Source organism: Anomaloglossus baeobatrachus, chromosome 2 (genome assembly GCF_048569485.1).
Source record: "Anomaloglossus baeobatrachus isolate aAnoBae1 chromosome 2, aAnoBae1.hap1, whole genome shotgun sequence".
Taxonomy (NCBI): domain Eukaryota; kingdom Metazoa; phylum Chordata; class Amphibia; order Anura; family Aromobatidae; genus Anomaloglossus; species Anomaloglossus baeobatrachus.
The window spans coordinates 399,778,329-399,798,898 of NC_134354.1; the positions used below are offsets into that span (position 1 = coordinate 399,778,329).

General features: G+C 45.3%; 1 protein-coding gene across 2 annotated transcripts in view; it reads left to right on the forward strand.

Annotated features, from left to right (window-relative positions):
- Positions 1-20,570, forward strand: part of NCMAP (non-compact myelin associated protein) — a 142,401-nt gene that overhangs the window by 88,024 nt on the left and 33,807 nt on the right. The window contains exons 1-2 of one of the 2 annotated variants that reach the window (XM_075336088.1): positions 10,423-10,479; positions 18,308-18,397. In XM_075336088.1, the coding sequence (XP_075192203.1) occupies positions 18,313-18,397 (85 nt within the window). In that variant the 5' untranslated portion in view covers positions 10,423-10,479; positions 18,308-18,312. Of the gene's footprint in view, positions 1-10,422; positions 10,480-18,307; positions 18,398-20,570 lie in introns of those variants that run through there. The other variant, XM_075336087.1, reaches the window with a different exon arrangement.

Here is a 20,570-nt window from a genome sequence, read left to right on the forward strand (position 1 = left end):
TACATTCGATTTGATTTTTGTTCCTGAAGAAGGAGTCATTCGGCTCCGAAATGCGGCAACAATAAAATCAAATATCTTAATCCCCATTGATTTTCAGTGATCTTCTTATGGCAGCACGGATTAGCCCTTTTCTTCCATCTCCTTCAATGCTATCCTCCTGGGTTCTGCAGCAGCCTTTCTCAACACAGTTATAGTGGTTGTGCCTGTAACACAACCGCACCAGGGTAGTGCACCTAAGTTAATTATTTCTGTTAAAATCGGAGAAGACACCATTTGCACCCCCCCCCCCCAATTCTTTGTCATTTCAGTTTTACTACATTTTTGTGCCCTAGTCATCTCTTTGTGTGATTTTCTTTACTGGAAGTGCTCATATACAGATTATAAAAAAAATGATGTATAGTGTTTTTGCACAATTTAATCTTCTGAGACTATTGACATATATCAAGCTTGAAGATGTGCTTTTTAACATTTCTCCTTTAATTACTATAACAGTAGATACCTCTTATCATCTTATGACAGAGCGGTCAATACTCTCTGATGTTTAGAAAGTTTGACATTTACACTAATGTAGAGCTTTAATCCACACTTGACAGCTGCCTCCATAGAAGAGTGATCGTTCCATAGATGTAAGATTAAGTTTCAATTAAAGTCAGAAGTTGCCTACATATTTCCTACTCATCTTAAGGTGCTCATGCTCGAATAGTGACCACACTTTTTATTTCCTTTGACTTCTACCATAAGCACCTGAACTAATAGGGAATAAATGTATTTCGTGAACAGCATCCATGATTCTAGGAGAAAATGTAAATTTAACATGAGAGCTAGAGTAATTGAGGAAATCGTGCATTATTTAGTGCATATGAAGAAACACACCAAATTATATATTAATATATTTGCACAAGAGTTAGTCAGATTTCAAGAGTTTTATGGTCACTGCTTCTTTACTTGTGTGTTTTAACACAGAGTCTCATTGTATGTTATTGAGCTAATATAATGAGCTATTCATGGAGCCTAGCAATGCATTATGGACCATCTAGTAGAGGAGCAGTTCGTTTTTTCAAGGGTTCTCTCCTTAAGAAAACTTTTTCTTATTAGTTTGCCCAGTGAAGGACTCCCTAGATGTGCAGTATATTTCATAATCATGGCAGTGGTTAGTAGAAAATATTTCATGGATAAGGATCCCTGTGGGTCCATAAAGACAGCAGTGTTCCACCAAATATAAATAAACTAGGCGAATATACCGAGCAATTGGTTTGAAAAACTACATGAAAACTGTTTTTCTTGCTTGATACAAAATATAATTAGGCCAAGCCACATGGAAATTACCGTATATGTCCTTAAAGTGAGCCTGTTTTTTTCAATTAACTTTCTGGAATATGTGAACATGAGGAATAACACGGTTTATGGCCGTTATTTAATTTGTATTCCGCATTTTAACTAGTTTTCCGGGTGTAGGCTCTATCACTAATTTTTAGTTCTCTCTGAGCTAATGGGTGAAAAATTGCTCATGTGATATCTTCTATACCCAGAAAACTCCAACATGAGGGATTCCTTCTCTTCTTTTGGCCTGAAACACACATCCGCAGAAAACACGTCTCGCGGTCCATTTTTCGGGTCCGTATTCCGTTTTGGATATCCGTTTCTCTGGTACGTGTGACATCAGTGTTATGGCGTATGCTTGCCGTGCGTGTTGAATGTCCGTGTATGCGTGAGATACGTACGTGTCATGTCCGTGTACAGTCAGTGTGCAGTCCGTGTGTCTTGAGCCATTTCACCATTACAAAAAATAAAAACGCACACGGACCGTACGGAAAGCACACGTACATGGTCCGTGTCACGTACGTGCAGACACAAACCCATTGACTTTAGCGGGTTCGTGTCTGCGTGATGCCAGCGAAATGCGGACATGTCAGCCGTGTTAAAAAATGCCCAAACGTACAAACCACACGGACACACGTTCCGTGTGGCTTTATGTGTGTGTGTGTCTGTTACCATAGGGTAACATTGGTGCACGTGTGTTCATGCCGCCGGTACGTGTCAAAAAGTCCCAAACACGTACCGGCAGCACGGATGTGTGTTGCAGGCCTTTTTCTGTATCACACAGACAAAGCAGGAGTAGAAGAAGGATGGGGTACATTATAGAGCAGTACTGAGCTATATGGTTGTGGAGTGAGATAAAACAGTTGAATCAAGCTGCAGTACTATCTGACAATCTGCCTGGTCTTCTACTTTGCTGAGAGCTCCGCACTGCTCATTGTCCTATCCCTCCCTATAGAGGTTAAAGGGAAGCAACTAGCAGGATCTTCACATATAAAGTAAAGGCAGTGACATACTGACATTAGAATGGTGAATGAAATCATACATTTAGTTTAGAGATTGGATGTTTCATTGCAGAAAAAAAACATGAAAGGTCCAGAAATGAGAGCATTGGTTGAGAGGCATGTGCATCGGGGCGGAACTATGTGGGTCGGGTCTTAAGTAATATCTCCCCTGGCTGCCTGCCTCCAATCTGGTCGTGTTAATATTCCTCCCCCGTGTGCTTTCACCTCCTCCCTCCCTCGTCACCACCACAAGTATACTCACCACAAGTGGTCCCATTTTATTAAACTAAGCCAATCAAGGAATTGATCTAGCGTTGTATTGAGCATGTTGATCCCATATTTTCTTCTAAGAACTTTTTTAAAACTGGATGTGAAAACAAAATTAATTTTTTAAACTGAAATGTTTTTTGAGGCACAAATTTGATAAATGCACCCCACAATTTGTTACGTGATCATACCCACATGTGGTCATATTTCTGTTTCAGCACATTGCAGAGCTAAAAAAGAACCAGTGCTATTTCATTTTTAAAGTGTAAAATTGTCTGGAATAGATTATGAATGCCATGTTGCATTTGCAGAGCCAAATTAGCAGAACTACCCCCACCCCCCACAAGTGACCCCACTTTGGAAACTAGAGCCCCCAAGGAATTCATCTATTGGTGTACTGACAATTTTAACCTACAGTTAACATTCAGATGTGAAAATAAAAATTACATTTATTCTACTAAAATACCGTATAAGCACCAAATGTATAATTTACACAAGGGGTAATAAGATACAATTGAGCCCATAATTTGTTATGCCATTTTTTCCAAACACAATGTTACCCCATATGTGGTCAAAAATGACTGTTTGAGCACATGAGAAAAGTAACTATTTAGTTTTTGGAATGCAAATTTTTACACAGTGTTGCATTTTCACGGCCCCTAAGGTGCCAAAAAAACGAAAATACCCACAAGTTACCCCATTGGCAATGGCAAACTAAACCCCATAATTAATCCATACTTGGGTTTGGTTAACATTTTTAACCCACAAACTACATCACAAAATGTTGGGTCATGAAAACAAAAAACACTTTGGAAATTAACGCTAAAATGTTACTTTAGCCTCAAAGTTTTAATTCACATAAGAGGTAAAAGAAAAAAATGGATAGATCAATTTCGTATGCACTTTTTTTCCAAATGTGGCTGTGCCCCATATTTGGTTGTAAACTACTGTTTGAGCACACTGCAGGGATTGGATGGGAAAGAACGCTAATTAGCTTTTAAAACGCATATTCTATTTGAAAAGATTGTGGCCTCCATTAGCCAAGCCCCTGAGATGCCAGAACCACAGAAACCCTCATAAGTGACCTTATATTGGAAATTTTACTGTTCAAGGATTTCAGCTAGGGGTATAGTGGGTATTTTGAACCTACAGGTGCCTCACAGAATTTTTTAATATTGGGACATGGAAATATAACATTATAGTGGTAAAAATGTAATTTTTTTTTATCACCTGCAAACGTATCAGTTACAAAAAGGTGAGGCTAAGTTCACATGTCCTGTAGTCATCCGTTAGAACTCATGCATTGAGAAATTGATTCCTGCAAGATCCGTTTTTTTATATGGGAGTTTATGGACAATGGATCCATTAATGGCTCGTTATTTAGCCATCCGTTATACTTGCATTTGTAACGGATCCATTGTTTACTTAACGGATTGCTATTTATCATCCATTTGTAATGGATTTGTTAACAGATGCGTTGTGCATAGACTCTACGTGTTAAAAAGTGATCTGGCCGACACCCATTATTTAACAACAGACATAAAATTTGTGCTTGCACAACATGTTTGCAAATGGTTTTCTAACAGATCCATAATAACGGATGACTAAAGGACATGTGAACCCAGCTTTAGTAGGGGAAACTGGTCTCCAAAATTTATTGCGCAATTTCTCCCAAATGCAGTGATGCATTATGTATCGACAGAAACTACTGTTTGGCCTCAAATCTAGGCTGAGGAGGATGCAGCGCTTTTTGGCTTTTAGAGCACAGATTTTGCTAGAATAGTTTGCAGGTGACATTTGCAGAGCCCCCAAAGTGCTAAAAAAGCAGAAAAACAAAAACAAAAAGTGACCTCATTGTATAAATTGCACCTCTCAATTATGGTAATTTATCTATGGCTGCAGTGACTATTGTGAAGCATCCTCACCACTCTCTTTTTCTGGAGAATTGCAAATATTACAGTTTAGTCACTACCTTGTGCACCCCTATACATCGTGTACAGTCCGTGCTTCTGGCGATGGGCACCCTTTAAATTGTTACGTGTGCTCTCCCCTCTACAGTTATGCCATAGACATAGCCACTTACTTCGGTATAGGCACAGGGGGGTTCTGAAGGAGGGGGTCTTTTGGGCTTGGGAGCACAAATTTGACTGCATTTTATTTGCGGAGGTTGGAGCCACGTAACTTTTCCAGAGTCTCTGTTCTACCAATAATGTGGGAACCCTCAATAATTCCAATGACAGGTGATGGTCCTGAGTGGTGGTTGGCTTATTGAGGTTTAAGTTATAGTTTTTATTGGTAACATTTTTGAGTACAGAACATTTTTTGATTGCTTTCAGTATAAGGGCAGAATCACATTCTAGTACTCTACACTGAGGAATTACATCTGGGTTTCAGTGTAAATATCACAAAAAAGCGATTCAGAGGAAACTCCCTAGGTAAACCAATCACTATAATGAGGCAGATAGAAACAGTTTGGACCCCGTTTGGTGTCTGTTCTGGTAATATCCATCTTTTTACACATTCACAGAACTGTCATCATCCACATTTGTGCACTAAAAACACCAAACATAATCGGACACCGCCAGAACAGAGACCAGACGAAGTCTAAAGTGTCTCCATCTGCCTTATTGTAGTGAATGGTTCCAATTGGAGTTTTGTCATAATCGTGATTTTTGAAATTTATGCCGAAATCCCGATGTAAGTGCTCAGTGAAGAACGCAGGATAAATGTGATCTGAGCCTTGTGCAGATTTTTGAGAAATGAAATGAACAAATAGACAGCAGTACAATAGTTTTCTAGGCCTTTTTTGTGAGGTATAAGTGATAAGATTTATATTGTTTATATTGCTACTATCACACACTAAAAATGTTTTTTTTTTCTAAAAGAAAAACCTGTTTTTCATCACCATATTCTCAGAGCTGTAATTTTTTTATTTTTTGGTGAACAGAACTGTAACGGCTTAATTTTTGCGTGATGAGTTGAAGATTTTTGGGGGTACCAATTTGAGGTATATAATGTTTTTTTATTGCTTTTTATTCAGATTTTTCAAATGCAAAATGAACAAAAACAGTAATTCAGTTATTGCCTTTACTTATTTTTTTTTAGTGGTTCACTGTGCGATAAAACTGATAAAACAGATATATTCTTCGGGTCATTACAATTATAGCGATATCACTAAAAACAATATTTTACAAAACTGAATTTGTTTTTCCATCGCCGTATTCTGAGAACTGCAACTTTTTAAATTTTTTCCTGAATGAGCCATAATAGGGCTTGATTTCTCTGGGATGGTTTCGTGTTATTCATTTGTACAATTTTTTTTTTACATATGAGTTTTTGATTGCTTTTTTTTTGTTAAAAAATTGTGTGCCAGTATAATGAAAAAACAGCATTTTTGGCCTTTTTGGTTTTTACAGTATTCACAGTACAAAATAAATAACATAACAGTTTTATAGTTTGGGTCGTCTCGGACCTGGCAATACCAATTATGTGTACATTTTTTGTTTACTGTTTTAACACAAAGGCTGCATTTTTAGTGGCAAGATGGGTTTTTGTCCTTTATATGCATTTTTTCTGTGTTTTTTTATTTTTTGTATACATGACAAAAATATTTTTATAATTTTTTTTACTTTCATCGTTGGTCTCATACACTACAATACTTGTGCACTGCAGTGCATAAGACTTGTCAGTTTTTTACTGACTTAGCCTGTTAGACCAAACAGACCACCATAACTTAAGGTCTTTAGATGACCTCAGGTTATTGTGGCAACCATCATCACCCACTGATTATGATCGCGGGGGGCCAATAGAATTAAAGGGGATCTTTTAACCTCCTTTTAACCCCTTAGTAAAATGTAAGGGTTTAATCAGCCTTGATAGGTTCAAAAACTGTTTTTGACTGATGCCACAGTGTATCCTGTCAAAAACAGCTGTCATCCACTGGATTTTTGCCTGTGGAAGGTGCTATTTACTTATTCCTTACTCAGGGAATAAGACCCCTTAACGGCAGCTGTTTTATTGCATATTGACGATGGTTAAAGGGTTAACCTAATAGATTATTTGCATTGTTTTTTATTACTATTATACATGTGCAGGTTAAGATCATATCTATCCTAGAAAAGAATGTAAAAATATTAGATGTAAAAATCACACAGTAATTGCAATGTTAGTGTTGGGCCTTAGGGGTACTTTGCACGTTGCGACATCGCTAGCATCGGCTAGTGATGTCCAGCGCGATAGCACCCGCACCCGTCGCACATGCAATATGTGTTGATCGCTGCCGTAGCAAACATTATCGCTATGGCAGCATCCCACGCACATACCTGGTCGGCGACGTCGAGGTGACTGCCGAACAATCCCTCCTTCAAGGGGGAGGTACGTTCGGCGTCACCGCGACGTCACCGTGACGTCACTAATTGGCCGGCCAATAGAAGCGGAGGGGTGGAGATGAGCGGTACATAACATCCCGCCCACCTTCTCCCTTCCGCATTGCCGTCGGGACGCAGGTAAGGAGATGTTTGTTGCTCCTGCGGGTTTACACACAGTGATGTGTGGTGCCGCAGAAGCGACAAACAACATCGTACCTGCAGCAGGAGCGACATTATGAAAATGAACGATGTGACACAGATCACAGATTTTTGACTGTTTCATGATCGTTCATCGTTGCTCCTAGGATTTACACATTGTGATGTCGCTACCGGCGCCGGATTTGCGTCACAACAACCGTGACCCCGACGATATTTCGGTAGCGATGTTGCAACATGCAAAGTACCCCTTAAGGGGGCTTTACACAGTAGCGATATTGGTATCGATATCGCTATCGTACGTACCCGCCCCCATCGTTTGTGCGACATGGGCATATCGCTACCCATCGCGCACAAAATCGCGCTCCCCCGTCACACGGCTTACCTGCCCTGCGACGTCACTATGGCCGGCGATCCACCTCCTTTCTAAGGGAGCGGGTCGTGCGGCATCACAGCAACGTCACACGGCAGCCGTTCAATAGAAGCGGAGGGGCGGAGATGAGCGGTGGAGGCAAGTAAGGAGATGTTCCTCGCTCCTGCGGTGTCACACACAGCGATGTGTGCTGCCACAGGAATGAGGAACAACATCGCTAATGAGAGGTGAACGATTTTTGGTTTTAGGATGACCTCTCCACGGCAAACGATTTTTGCCACTTTTGCGATCGTTTTAGGTCGCACATAAGTGTCACACGCTGCGATAATGTTAATGACGCCGGATGTGCGTCACTAACGACGTGACCCCGACGATAAAACATTAACGATATCGTAGCGTGTAAAGCTCCCTTTAGAGTCAGAACAATGATGGCTCTGTAAGCAATCAGTGGGGCACTTTGTGGTTGCTTACTACAAAACAGTATTTTTCATTTGCATATTATGACAAGTAAAAGCATGCCAAGAATATTTTTTTTCTCATAGATTCATACAGAAAAACCTATGTATATGTCTATATAAAATAAGAAGCGGGGGCGTGGCTAGACATGGCCGTGTAGAGACGTGCAGCTCCTGAGCTCCGCTGCAGAATTCCACGATCCACCGGCATCCCCACACCAAAATGGTGCGTACCGCTGCCAAGAAGGCCCGGTCCCGCTCTGTTGCCCGCCCGACGTCCCCACAGCCCACTATGGAGGCTTACCTCACCAATCCGGGGAGTGAAAAACCTGGGGCCTCCATGCGTCCTGCCCAGGGACCAGATTATCCGGCTGAATCCGACGTGGCGGCGAGCGGAACCCGGGCACCAGAGGAAACGGGAGGCACCCCAGCGCAGACCCGGAGGAATGGGACCGGAGCGATTGGGACCCCCATACCGGAGATGGAGAAGCTTGGCGCGGCGACGGCGCCATTCCAAGATGGCCGCCGCAGCAGCTCCCCAGCCAAGACGGACCGGGTAAGCAGGCCCCAGACCCTGCAGCTGCAGCAGCTGACAAGCGGCGGCCAGGTCGCACAAGAGGGAGGGGGAGGACGATGCTTGAAACACCAGTCGCCTCTGCCCCTGATGGAAAATCCGGAGTCACAGAAGGGAATAGCTGAAGTCTGTCCAGCCCCCCCCTCCACCCCAGACTACGATCCCAATAGGGGTGGAAACACAGAGCTCGGGGTCTCACAGAGAGCTGGGGACGCTTGCCCCCTGCATATGGGAGAGGGGGATGGGGAGTCCCCCATGCAGAAAGAGGAGGCTGTCATGCAAGAAGTGTTGCAGAGGGAGGAGGCAGCATCAAGCTCCCCAGCCAGATGGTCCACTGGCTCATCATGGGCAGACAGTCCCCCCGCCAAGCACCCAGCCACACCTGAGAGGCATCCCACCCTGCTTCCAGAGGGCCCTGACACTCGAATGGTACCTCACGCCCCAATCATGATCGCAACTCCGAGAGAGGGGAGACCACAAATATACAGGCCACAATCAAGCTTCCATACCTCCCATGTGGCCTTCTCGCCGACTGCAGGGGGTGAGGATAGGCCGGCCTCCCTGGCGGACCTCCGGGCATTCATGCAGGCGATACCTACCAAAAGTGACATCGCGGCTCTAGCAAACCAAGTTGTTGCGGAATGCAAACTGGAATTTGCCCAATTCAGAGCGGAACTCTCATCTCTAACAGATAGAGTGGATACGGTTTCCACGATACAAGAAAATAACTCTACCTCTATCCATGCCTTACAAGCTACAGTGGCAGAACACGCCAAACAATTGTTCTCCCTGCAGCAAAATTTGGACGACCTAGAGAACCGCAATAGGAGAAACAATCTCCGTGTCAGAGGATTGCCAGAATCTATTGCTTCCGTGGATGTACCGTCGGTGCTCACCACAATTTTCAACAGGCTGCTCGGGCGCCCGCCAGGGGTCAGAATAGAGTTGGACAGAGCTCATAGAGCACTTCGCCCTTTCAATCCGGAGGACCCCCACCCAAGGGATGTTATCTGCCGGGTCCATTTCTACGCTCTCAAGGAGGCGATCCTACTGGCAAGCAGGAAAAAAGCTGACCTCTCCTATAATGGGACCCCTATTAGAATCTTACCGGACCTTTCTCGCCACACACTAGCTCAAAGAGCGGCCCTCAAACCTCTATTAGATGTTTTAAAGGATAAAGAGATCCAGTTCCGGTGGGGATTCCCTTTCTCCCTCTCGGTCCGCCAGGGCTCGAAGTACTTCACCCTCCGTACACCCGAGGACTTGCCCTCTTTTACGTCGGGCCTTGGCTTGCCGCCGATTCTCCTCCCCCAGTGGCCTAACACGCTGCTCCGCCCATGGGGTTTGGGGCTGCGCACGGGTCCTCTTGAGAACCCCTCCACAAATCGGCAATCTGTGGGACTTCCGCGGAGAGAGGAGAGATTCCGGGGCAAGAGACGCCCACATCTGAGCCGCGGTAGTCCGGACCGCGCCTGAAGGAACCTCTCTAAGATATCTATAGTACATGATATTGATTTATATGGGATGCCGATGGTTTCGTACCATGCTAATGTTTTTTGCCTCACTATATTCATGCTCAATTGGAAAGGAGTTGTCTTTTGGTGATGTCTGACCAGATTCTCCCCCCAATAGGTTGGAAGCCCCTGCCCCGCCGGTGTGCGGCGGACATGCTCCTGTTGTTTGTATTAACTTGCTTAGTGTTAAGTGTGGAGGCTCTCCCTCTGCTTTTGTTTTGTTCCTCTGAATTGTCTTCCTTCCTCTTTTCTCTCCTTTTCCTAATCTTTTTTCTCTGTACTAGACCTCGCCATGGGGACCATCCACCAAAACTGCAAACCTGCCACCCTTCCATTGCAGCACCTGGATTCCCTTCTAAATGGCAGACCTGAATATTGCATCCTTCAACGTGAAGGGTTTCAACACCCCAGAGAAACGGGCCCAGATCCTTTATCACCTGCACAAGCGTAAGGTACACCTGATCTGCCTCCAGGAGACGCACTTTAAAACTAACCACACCCCAAAGATTAAAAACAAATACTACACCACATGGTTTCTTGCCAACAATCCAGAGACACGCTCAAAGGGGGTGGCGATAGGGATACACAAATCACTCCCTCACCAAGTATTGGACGTTAAAATAGATGAGGCAGCACGTTATATTGTCTTATCATTATCTCTTAGTGGACAGGAATTTACTATAATTAATGCGTACGCACCTAATCAGAACCAAGACTGCTTTGTCGCCGGATTGGTACGTTCGGCCCTCCCTTTGGTTAGGGGCTCAGCTCGATCCGGCTATGGATAACTCCAAGGGTCGGTCAAGCCTCTCCTATGCACTAATTAAACGAGTTAAAAAATCTTTATTACAGCTCCAACTGTATGATGCGTGGCGCATACAGCACCCCTCGGACAGGGATTACAGCTTTTACTCGCACCCGCAGGACTCGTACAGCCGCTTGGATTATATCCTGGTGCAGCACAATGTATTATCTTGGCTGTCCCATACCGGGATTGGAAACATCCTATGGTCGGATCACGCTCCAGTGTTCTGTTCCATGCATGTTCCTTCCATGGCAAAGACGGCAGGATCCTGGCGGCTTGACGAGTCACTGCTTTTGGATGAAGGCTGCACCTCAGACATTTGCACCTCTATCACAAATTTTGTGGGGGACCACGCATCAGACACCACTGCGCCTGTGTTTAAGTGGGAGGCCCTAAAATGTGTCCTTCGTGGGACTTTCATTAAACACGGCTCTCGAATTAAAAAAAGTAGGGCACAAGCCATTAAAGACGCTCTTCAAAAAGTCACAACACTTGAACTCCTCCATAAACGTGCTCTGGCGGCCTCGACACTCCAAGCACTTCTAAGAGCGAGGTTGGAGGTTAGGAAATTACTGGACTCCTCATATAGTCACATTATTCAATTGGGTAGGAGCAAATTCTACGAGTTCGGCGACAAACCAGGCAAAATGCTTGCCAACGCGTTACGTACCAAAATGGCAACAAACCTGATTCCACATATTCAGGACTCATCGGGTGGCCTGGTTCATACTACCCCTGAGATTTCAAATGCCTTTCATAACTATTATTCTAGGTTGTACAATCTACCCCCTCCTAGGGTATCCCCCAACGCCTCAACAGATGCCCCCCCTTCCCCCTTTAAAAAACTGAATAGTGCCGTATTAGAAAATCTTGAGGCCCCGTTCACGATAGAAGAATTATTGCAGGTTATCCAGAGTGCTCCTGGCAATAAAAGTCCAGGTCCGGACGGGCTAACAGCAAAATTCTATAAATCCTTTTCGACCCTACTTGCGCCTCTGATGTTGGAGTCTTTTAATTCAATTTCAGACACCGCCCTCTTTCCAACAGACTCTACAGCGGCGCACATCACAGTCATTCCCAAAGTAGGCAAGGACCCGGGCGTTTGCGGTAGCTATAGACCGATTTCCCTGCTCAATGTAGATATTAAGTGCTATGCTAAACTTATTGCCAACAGGCTCAATCCTCTCCTTCCGGATCTGATCCACCTAGACCAGGTTGGGTTTGTCCCGGGACGAGAGGCTAGAGACAATACCCTTAAAACTCTAGATATTATTCAATTTGCTCGCAACCGAGGGATACCATTGATGATCCTGTCCTTAGATGCCGAGAAGGCCTTCGACAGGATTTCATGGGAGTCACTCGCCCAAACATTAAATCACCTGCAGCTAGGCCCAAACCTAACGGCTAAAATACTTGCACTGTACCACACCCCGTCGGCGCGTATAAAAATCAATGGCACCTTATCGGACACTGTCACCATCCATAACGGGACGAGACAGGGATGCCCCTTATCCCCTCTTCTATACATCCTAGTGATGGAGCATCTCATGGCGGCCCTGCGAGCCAACCCAGACATCCAAGGGATCAAGATAGCGAACCATGAATATAAATGCTCGGCTTTCGCCGACGACCTCTTAGTTTATCTCACTAACCCGCTTGAGGCTCTCCCATCCCTGATGTCAGAGTTGGATAATTTTGGAAGATGGTCCAATTTCCGGATAAACCTCGACAAATCAGAGGCTTTGAATGTCTCCCTTCCTCCAAATCTAGTTTCTTGCCTACAATCCAAACACCCTTTTAAGTGGCCACAAAACAATAGTATCCGATATCTGGGTATCACCATTCCATCCGACCTGTCCAAACTGTTTTCACTTAACTTCCAACAATTTCTTATCAAATCAGAGAGGGATCTAGCCACCTGGCATCAGGGGGTGGTGTCCTGGTTTGGTAGGGTTGGCGCCCTCAAAATGACAGTACTGCCTCGCTTATTATACCTTCTGCAGACGGTACCCGTCCACATCCCCGCGTCATATTGGTACAAAATTCAACAACTATTTATCCAGTTTGTCTGGGCCAAGGGCCGACCCAGAATACGAGGTAGTGTTCTGACCAGACCAAAGGACGCGGGAGGGCTGGGACTGCCGGACTGCCGAAAGTATCACCTAGCAGTGGCCCATGCCCGTGTCCTGGACCTGTTGCATAATGAGGGGTCTAAACTATGGGTGCGTCTGGCCCATGATCTATGCTCTCTGTCGGCGCCAACTCTGCCTTGGACATGGCCACGGCTGAACCGTCGCAAACTGGTGGTGGGGTACAGTATCGAGCAGACTCTGCGCACCATACACGCCCCTGGTAGGAAATGCGATCTGATTCGTGCATATGGACCGCTGATGCCGGTGACCGATAGTCCGGATTTTCTTCCGGGTGCCTCTGTCACTCGCTTCCTGGAAGGAACTAAACGGACGCCTCTTCGGCTCATCCATATTGCCCCACAGGGTCGGACACTACCACTCTCTACGATTTTGGGGGAGAAACCCCAAAAACTACGCCACAATTTCGAATACGCCCAACTCCAGCATTTTATTACATCACTCACACAGACGCACGAGCTTGCACTCTCTCCATCCCCTTATGAGGCCATGTGTACAACAACGACTGCCCCGAATCACAACATTTCAGTTATATACAAATTGCTGGTCTCCGGGGGCTTGGATGATCTCCCCCCCTTTTGCGGAGCATGGGAGGGGGAGCTCAACCAAACATTCTCTAGAGAACAATGGGGGCGATGCTTCCACTTGTCACACAAGTCGGTGACTGCTACTAAGTCCCAGGAGACCAGTTATAAAGTTATATCACGATGGTATCGGGTCCCTTCCCTCCTGCATCGGTGGTGGCCTGAGACCCCAGACAATTGTTGGAGGTGCGGAAGCCAGGGGGGCACCATGACGCATATATGGTGGTCGTGCTTAGCCTTGCAGTCCTTTTGGGAGGGGGTGCTAGAGGCGATCAAAGAGGTTTCAGGAGTGACCGTGCCTAGACACCCTGAGGCAGTTCTGCTTTACATGTTCCCTATGCCGCAGGCTGTGTACAAAAAATCTGTTCTGTGACACCTCCTACAGGCGGCCAAGACGGTTATACCCCGTCACTGGAAGAAGGCAGACTCTCCAACCCTGGAAGAGTGGACTGACGAGGTGAATGCAATATACCGGATGGAGAGGGTTCTGGCCCAGTCGCGGGGGGATGCAGAGTCTGTGGTCACAAAATGGTCCCACTGGGAGTCTTATTTGGCAGGATCTGGCTCAAACCCATGACATGACCCAAATCCCCTTTTTGATCGGAACCTTTTACCTCCTTACATAAACATGGCGGGCAGGTGAAGGCCCCATGGCACCCTCTTTCGATACTCTTTCTCCCTTTCTGTCTTCTTCCCTTTCTCTTTCCACTTTCTGACCTTTCTTTTTAGGAGTTTCTTTTATGGTAAGTTTCCTTTAGGAGAGTGAGAGACGGGTGGAAGGGGGACTCTGTGCGCCAGGAGCTTCTCTAGGTGTTGTAGTGGATAATTGTCACAATAGCGCCTATGTGCAATGCCCTCCAGCCCCCTCTCTCCCCTTCTTTCCTTTACCTGTTGGACCTCATGGTCCTGGTTCTCATAGTTGTTATGCAATATGTATCTGTATGACATGACCCGTTTTGTTGTCCTTTTTTTCATGAAAACCAATAAAACACTTAAATTGGAAAAAATAAGAAGCATGTGGATAAATAAGTGAAAATTAAAGAAAGAAAATACGTAAAGGAATAAATGACTTCATTTCCCACTTTTTCATTTTTTTTACTCTACAGTGCCAGTTTAGGCTGAAAAATTTGGGGGGGAACCAATCAATGGACCACCACTGAAATGGCAGTTAAGCACCAAAGTGTTTTTACGTCAGTCCTGGCCAGATCTGCTCACTTTTTGGAAAGTTGGTGGAGCTCAGGCAGGATGGGGCATGGCCAAGAACACTTGATAAACCCATTCCAACAGAAATGAACTCTAACCCCTCACTGGAACACTTTTCTTGCTGTGGTTGCCCGAAGTTAAAAAGTGCACCAATTCCATTATGAAGCTCATGAATGAATTTGGTGCATTTCATTCCAACACAAACTTCATCAAGACTAGCACGCAAAATGCCAGATTTCATGGATCGGGGCCTAAATTTTTATATGTAAGATAGTCAAATAGAACATGAATATGGAATGACACTTAAGGGAAGATTTTCTCATTACTTGGTTAATGAGATGTTCACATGTACATAATCTTAAGAGGTTTCTCACTCTGGTGTATAAAACAGAAGAGTGCAATGTGAGTAAAAATTACATCGCACTAAGGCGGGCTTTGCACACTGCGACATCGCAGGTGCGATGTCGGTGGGGTCAAATTGAAAGTGACGCACATCCGGCATCGCATGCGACATCGCAGTGTGTAAAGCCTGGATGATACGATTAACGAGCGCAAAAGCGTCGTAATCGTATCATCGGTACAGCGTCGGCGTAATTCATAATTACGCCGACGCGATGGTCCGATGTTGTTCCTCGCTCCTGCGGCAGCACACATCGCTGTGTGTGAAGCTGCAGGAGCGAGGAACATCTCCTACCGGCGTCACTGCGGCTTCCGTAGGATATGCGGAAGGAAGGAGGTGGGCAGGATGTTTACATCCTGCTCATCTCCGCCTCTCCGCTCCGATTGGTCGCCTGCCGTGTGACGTCGCAGTGACGCCGCACGACCCGCCCCCTTAACAAGGAGGCGGGTCGCCGGCCACAGGGACGTCGCACGGCAGGTGAGTGTGTGTGTGAAGCTTCCGTAGCGATAATTTTCGCTACGCCAGCTATCACCACATATCGCTGCTGCGACGGGGGCGGGCACTATCGCACTCGGCATCGCAGCATCGGCCTGCGATGTCGCAGTGTGCAAAGTGCCCCTAAGACCAATGTTAATCAATGAATCAGGTCAGATATAAAAGTTTTCCTCAGCTTGAATTGTACTGAGGAATAAATTGCAGCATGCTGTGATTGACAGCATATCTCGGATGAGACTCACCCATGCAAGTCTATGGGTGCGAGAAAAAAAAAACAGCACACAAGCCATCTTTATGCCATCTTTTGTTTATGGATACTTTATCATTCTGCAGCACAGAACACTGTACATGGTCCTGTAAAAGACTGTAGAATAATAGGTGAGGAAAAAAAATGCATAGCATACGGATATTAAAGGAGTTAAAAATTGCACAATAGCATGAGATATGGAATAATAAAAGAATTTAATTCATCCAACTTTTCTGGATGAGAATGGGACTAATTTTTTAACATGCCAATGTGAGCGTATCTTTTTTTGGTTGAGATACTCCATTGATTGTTAAAACTGCAAGCTACTTCCTTTGAGGCTTGGATTGAGTGCAAGGTTCACATAATCCAACTGGCTAATGATTGGTGGGACTGATGTTCAAGACAAGGTTGGCTATACAGATTTGGTATGAGTATACTGGTACTATCTTACAATCAGCCTCCATTTTACGAGTTGGAAAAATGGTTGGTTAAGATTTGTTTCCACGGAACTTCATGCTGTCTCATAGTCATAGTACATATTCATCCAAAGGGTGTTTGATTAGTTTTAGAGGTTTACATCACAAATCTGTGACCTCCAGTGATGTTCTTTCAAATAAAACTTAGTAATTCATTATTTACAGGTATATTGAGGTATATGGGTTTGCAGTTGATAGATTGAAGATATTAATGGCTCACTTGGTGAGGTGGATTCACTAAATTATAGATCAGGGTGGGCAACATGGACTACAGGCATTGATGCAATGGAGTTGATTGAGCCAAACAACACAAAGAAGATCAGAACTGGATCAGTAGAGCTTGATATGCAAACAGTCACCTTGTTGTAGAGCCAAGAATGCAGATGGCACCTTGAAGAAGCAGTACTAAGTTGCAAACACAAATTAGAAACAGCAGACCTGATGTGGCAGACAGGTACTTTGAAGTAGCAGAGTCAAGTGTGTGGATAGCACATTTAAACAGCTGAGCTTAGATGGCTTGTAGATGATGTAGTTAAGGTGATTATGGAGTCAGTAGCTTGGAACTGCAGAGCTAAGACAGTATTCAGGCACTTGGCTGTAGCACAGCTGGATGTGGGAACAGCACTTTGGATCAGAACTTCTGAGACAGCAGTTGAGCACTTAGTTATGGCAGAACGTACAGGGCAGAACACACTTTGGAATGGTAGAGCCGGATGAGGAGCAAGTACCTGGTTATAGCAGAACTGGATGTGTGGACAGAACTTGGAAACAGTAGACTCAAATTGGCAGCAGGTCCCTGGTTGTAGCAAAACCCAACGGTACTATAGTTGGCATAGTTGTGTGGCTAGGCAGGATGTAAAAACAGGAGCTGATTTGGTTGAAAAGCTGAGTAGGGTCTTATCCAAAATATGTGAATGACGTGTAAGAGAAAACTTGCTCCCCTTGTTAGGTTGTGGTACCAACAACATAAAAGACATGTAATTTATTAGGACAGCTGCTGGAGGGTCCATGGACCGAGGGAGCAACAATATCAGGATGGAGCGAAATTGTGGCTATCTCCGCATTGCTGTCGATGTCTTTACAAAGACCTGCATACACAAGCTGAATTTGATGCGGTTTATTGTCAACATATTTCGAAGTATTACACATAAAATCCAGCTTGTGTATCCCGTTCTTTGTAATGACATTAACATCAGCATGGAGATAGCCACAATTTCCCTCCATCGTGATAGGCGGGATGTAGACGTGTTAGCAGCAATCACAAGGTACCTGAATACTCAAGTGGTAATTATAGATGTGTACATGGGTATTATATGAACCCTGTGCACAAGAGCACAGGGAACCGGCCAAGAAGAAAAAGTAGATTGTCGTTGGAACAAGGACAGGTGAGTAACATTAGGTTTGCTTAGTAAGGAATGACGGCATGTTATCTTCATTCAACCCACCAGGCTGCGCTGTACAATATTAACATTTGACTGTGTTGCCCCCTAGTGGAAAATACCATGTAAATAGACTTAGTAATGAGACGTAAAAATGTCCTTTAGAGATATGCTAAGCAACATAAATTGGTGCATAATATGTTCATATACCCTGGACATTACAGAAAACATACATGGCATCCATGTATAAATTTATACAAAATGAAATATCACTATATTGTATTGCTGCTAATGTCACTTTGTTAGTTAGGAAGGAATGGCTGTTTGCTATGGTGAAATTTAGAATGCCAATATGAGACGGGGGTTTGCCCACCTCGAGAACTTCTGGCCCAGTTATTGTACAGACTATAGCCTGACCAATATTAGAGGAATAAATACATTATCCCAGAAATCTCATTCTCATAAAGTGAATTCTGGTTGTGTGCCATTGTCTACAAGAAATACAATATTTCAATGTTATCTGAACTTGTTTTTTCCATAGTTGTCATGGCAACAACACCTCAATTAATGAACACAACGCTATCTCCAGTAAATTCGACAACAAAGTCACAGGAACAGATTCTTTATCAGAGTAAGTACAATTATTACTTTCCAATTTGGCATAATGTATATTTTGCTATCTGGCTGGCTTCCCATTCTACGCACTCATATGCAGTGGGAAAACTAAGTATTTGATACACTGACGATTTTGCAAGTTTTCGCATTTGCAAAGAATGGAGAGGTCTGTAATTTTTATTGTACGTATACTACAACTGTGACAGATAGAATCCAAAAATAAATCCAGAAAATCACATTGTATGATTTTTAAATAATTAATTTGCATTTTATTGCATGATGTAAGTATTTAATCACCTACAAACCAGCAAGAATTGTGGCACTCACAGGCCTGTTATTTTTCCTCCTACTCTGCACTAATTACCTGTATTAATTGCACCTGTTTGAGCTTGTTATCTGTATATACGACACTTGTCCACACAATCAATCACACTCCAACCTCTCCACCATGGCCAAGACCAAAGAGGAGTCTGAGGACACCAGCGACAAAATTGTAGACTTGCCCAAGCTGGGATGAACTACAGGACAATAGGCAAGTGTACTGCCCCGCGCTCGGCTGCAGCCGAGCCGCTCGGATCCAGGCTTGTTGGTGGGTGGCTCGAGCTCCTCCGGACCCGGGGTCACTTCGCTCTGAAAAGGGGTGCTGGCGCTTTTGGTGGGGGGTTAGGTAGGTGCATGGCCGGAGCCGTGCTTGAGTTTGTGACGCCACCCACGGGTTGTGGTAAGTTGGACACCACCACTGCGATTACTGGGCACCTGGGGGAGATGGTAGTGCAGCAAGATGTTAACCCCTTCGTGGGCAGGGATGATTGCCCCGGGACCCGTTTGGGATAGCTGGGCTGTACAGGGCGGTGCGCGGCCGGATTGCACTGTTGTAGTCACGGTTATTGACACACACAAGTCTCTGGTAAACCAAGTTGATGGTGGTCGGTGCTCGCAGCCGGCTGCGTCTGGTTCCCAACCCGGTTTGGTGGTCTTGGCCTTTTTCCTGCACCATGTTGTGTATCTATGTACTGCCTGTGCTTCAGCGACGGGAGTTCGCTCCCCGGCTCTGTGAATGTCGGGAGAGCCTTTTTGCCCGCAGACGCTGGCTTGTGGGATCTCTCTGCCAGTGCAGTGGCTTTCTATCCCCCTCGGTGGGCTATTGTCTTCAGTCGGGACTTGGGTGGGAAAGGACCTATAGTCCAGACCGCAATCAGTTAATTAACTCAGTACAGTGGATTCTGGACCTTATTTCAGGGTCTGAGTACCCCCCTGTGTGCTCCAGTTTCCGAGTTGGTTCCCCGGGTCGGTACCAGCGGGCCACTACCCTGTCCCAGTCCACCACGGTTCCACCGAGCCGTCTTCCCGGCTCCTGCAGGCTAAAGCTACCGTTTGCCTCCTAGCCAAGGTACCAGGGCTACAACCCTGGCACCTGTGAGACTGCCGCAGACCTGGGCACAGGCCTGCTTCCACTACTGACTACAACTGACAACTGACTGTGTTTCTCCTGCCTCAGGCCCTCTGAACTCCTCGGTGCACATGGCGAACCGCCTGGCTCCGCCCCCTGGTGTGTCCATCAGGCACTGAGGGAGGTGACTAGAGTTTTATGTTTGGCTGATGACACCTTATTGGGAGACAGGTGTAGTGCGGGGGTCTATCTGTGACTACTTGGCTAGTCCAGGGTGTCACACAAGCAGCTTGGTGAGAAGGCAACAACGGTTTGCGTAATTATTAGAAGATGGAAGAAGCAAAGGATGACTGTCATGTAACGGAAAAAAGACAGAACACTGGGCACTATTTAGTCCTATTCACTGCTTCTATCAGTAGAGCGATTCCGTTAATCAAGCTACCTCCGTCTGCTAGACAGTCCCGCTTAGCAAAGCAGTAAAATAAACAGCCATCTCCTGTGGTACTCACTTCAAAGCTTAAGGGGTACTTTACACGCTGCGACATCACTAGCGATTGCTAGCAATGTTGAGCATGATAGCTCCAGCCCCCGTCGCTCGTGCGACATTTGGTGATCGCTGCCATAGCGAACATTATCGCTACGGCAGCGTCACACGCACATACCTGGTCAGCGACGTCGATGTGACCGCCGAACAATCCCTCCCTCAAGGGGGAGGTGCGTTCAGCGTCATAGCGACATCACTGCGGCATCACTTAGTGGCCGGCCAAAAGAAGTGGAGGGGCGGAGATGATCAGGACGT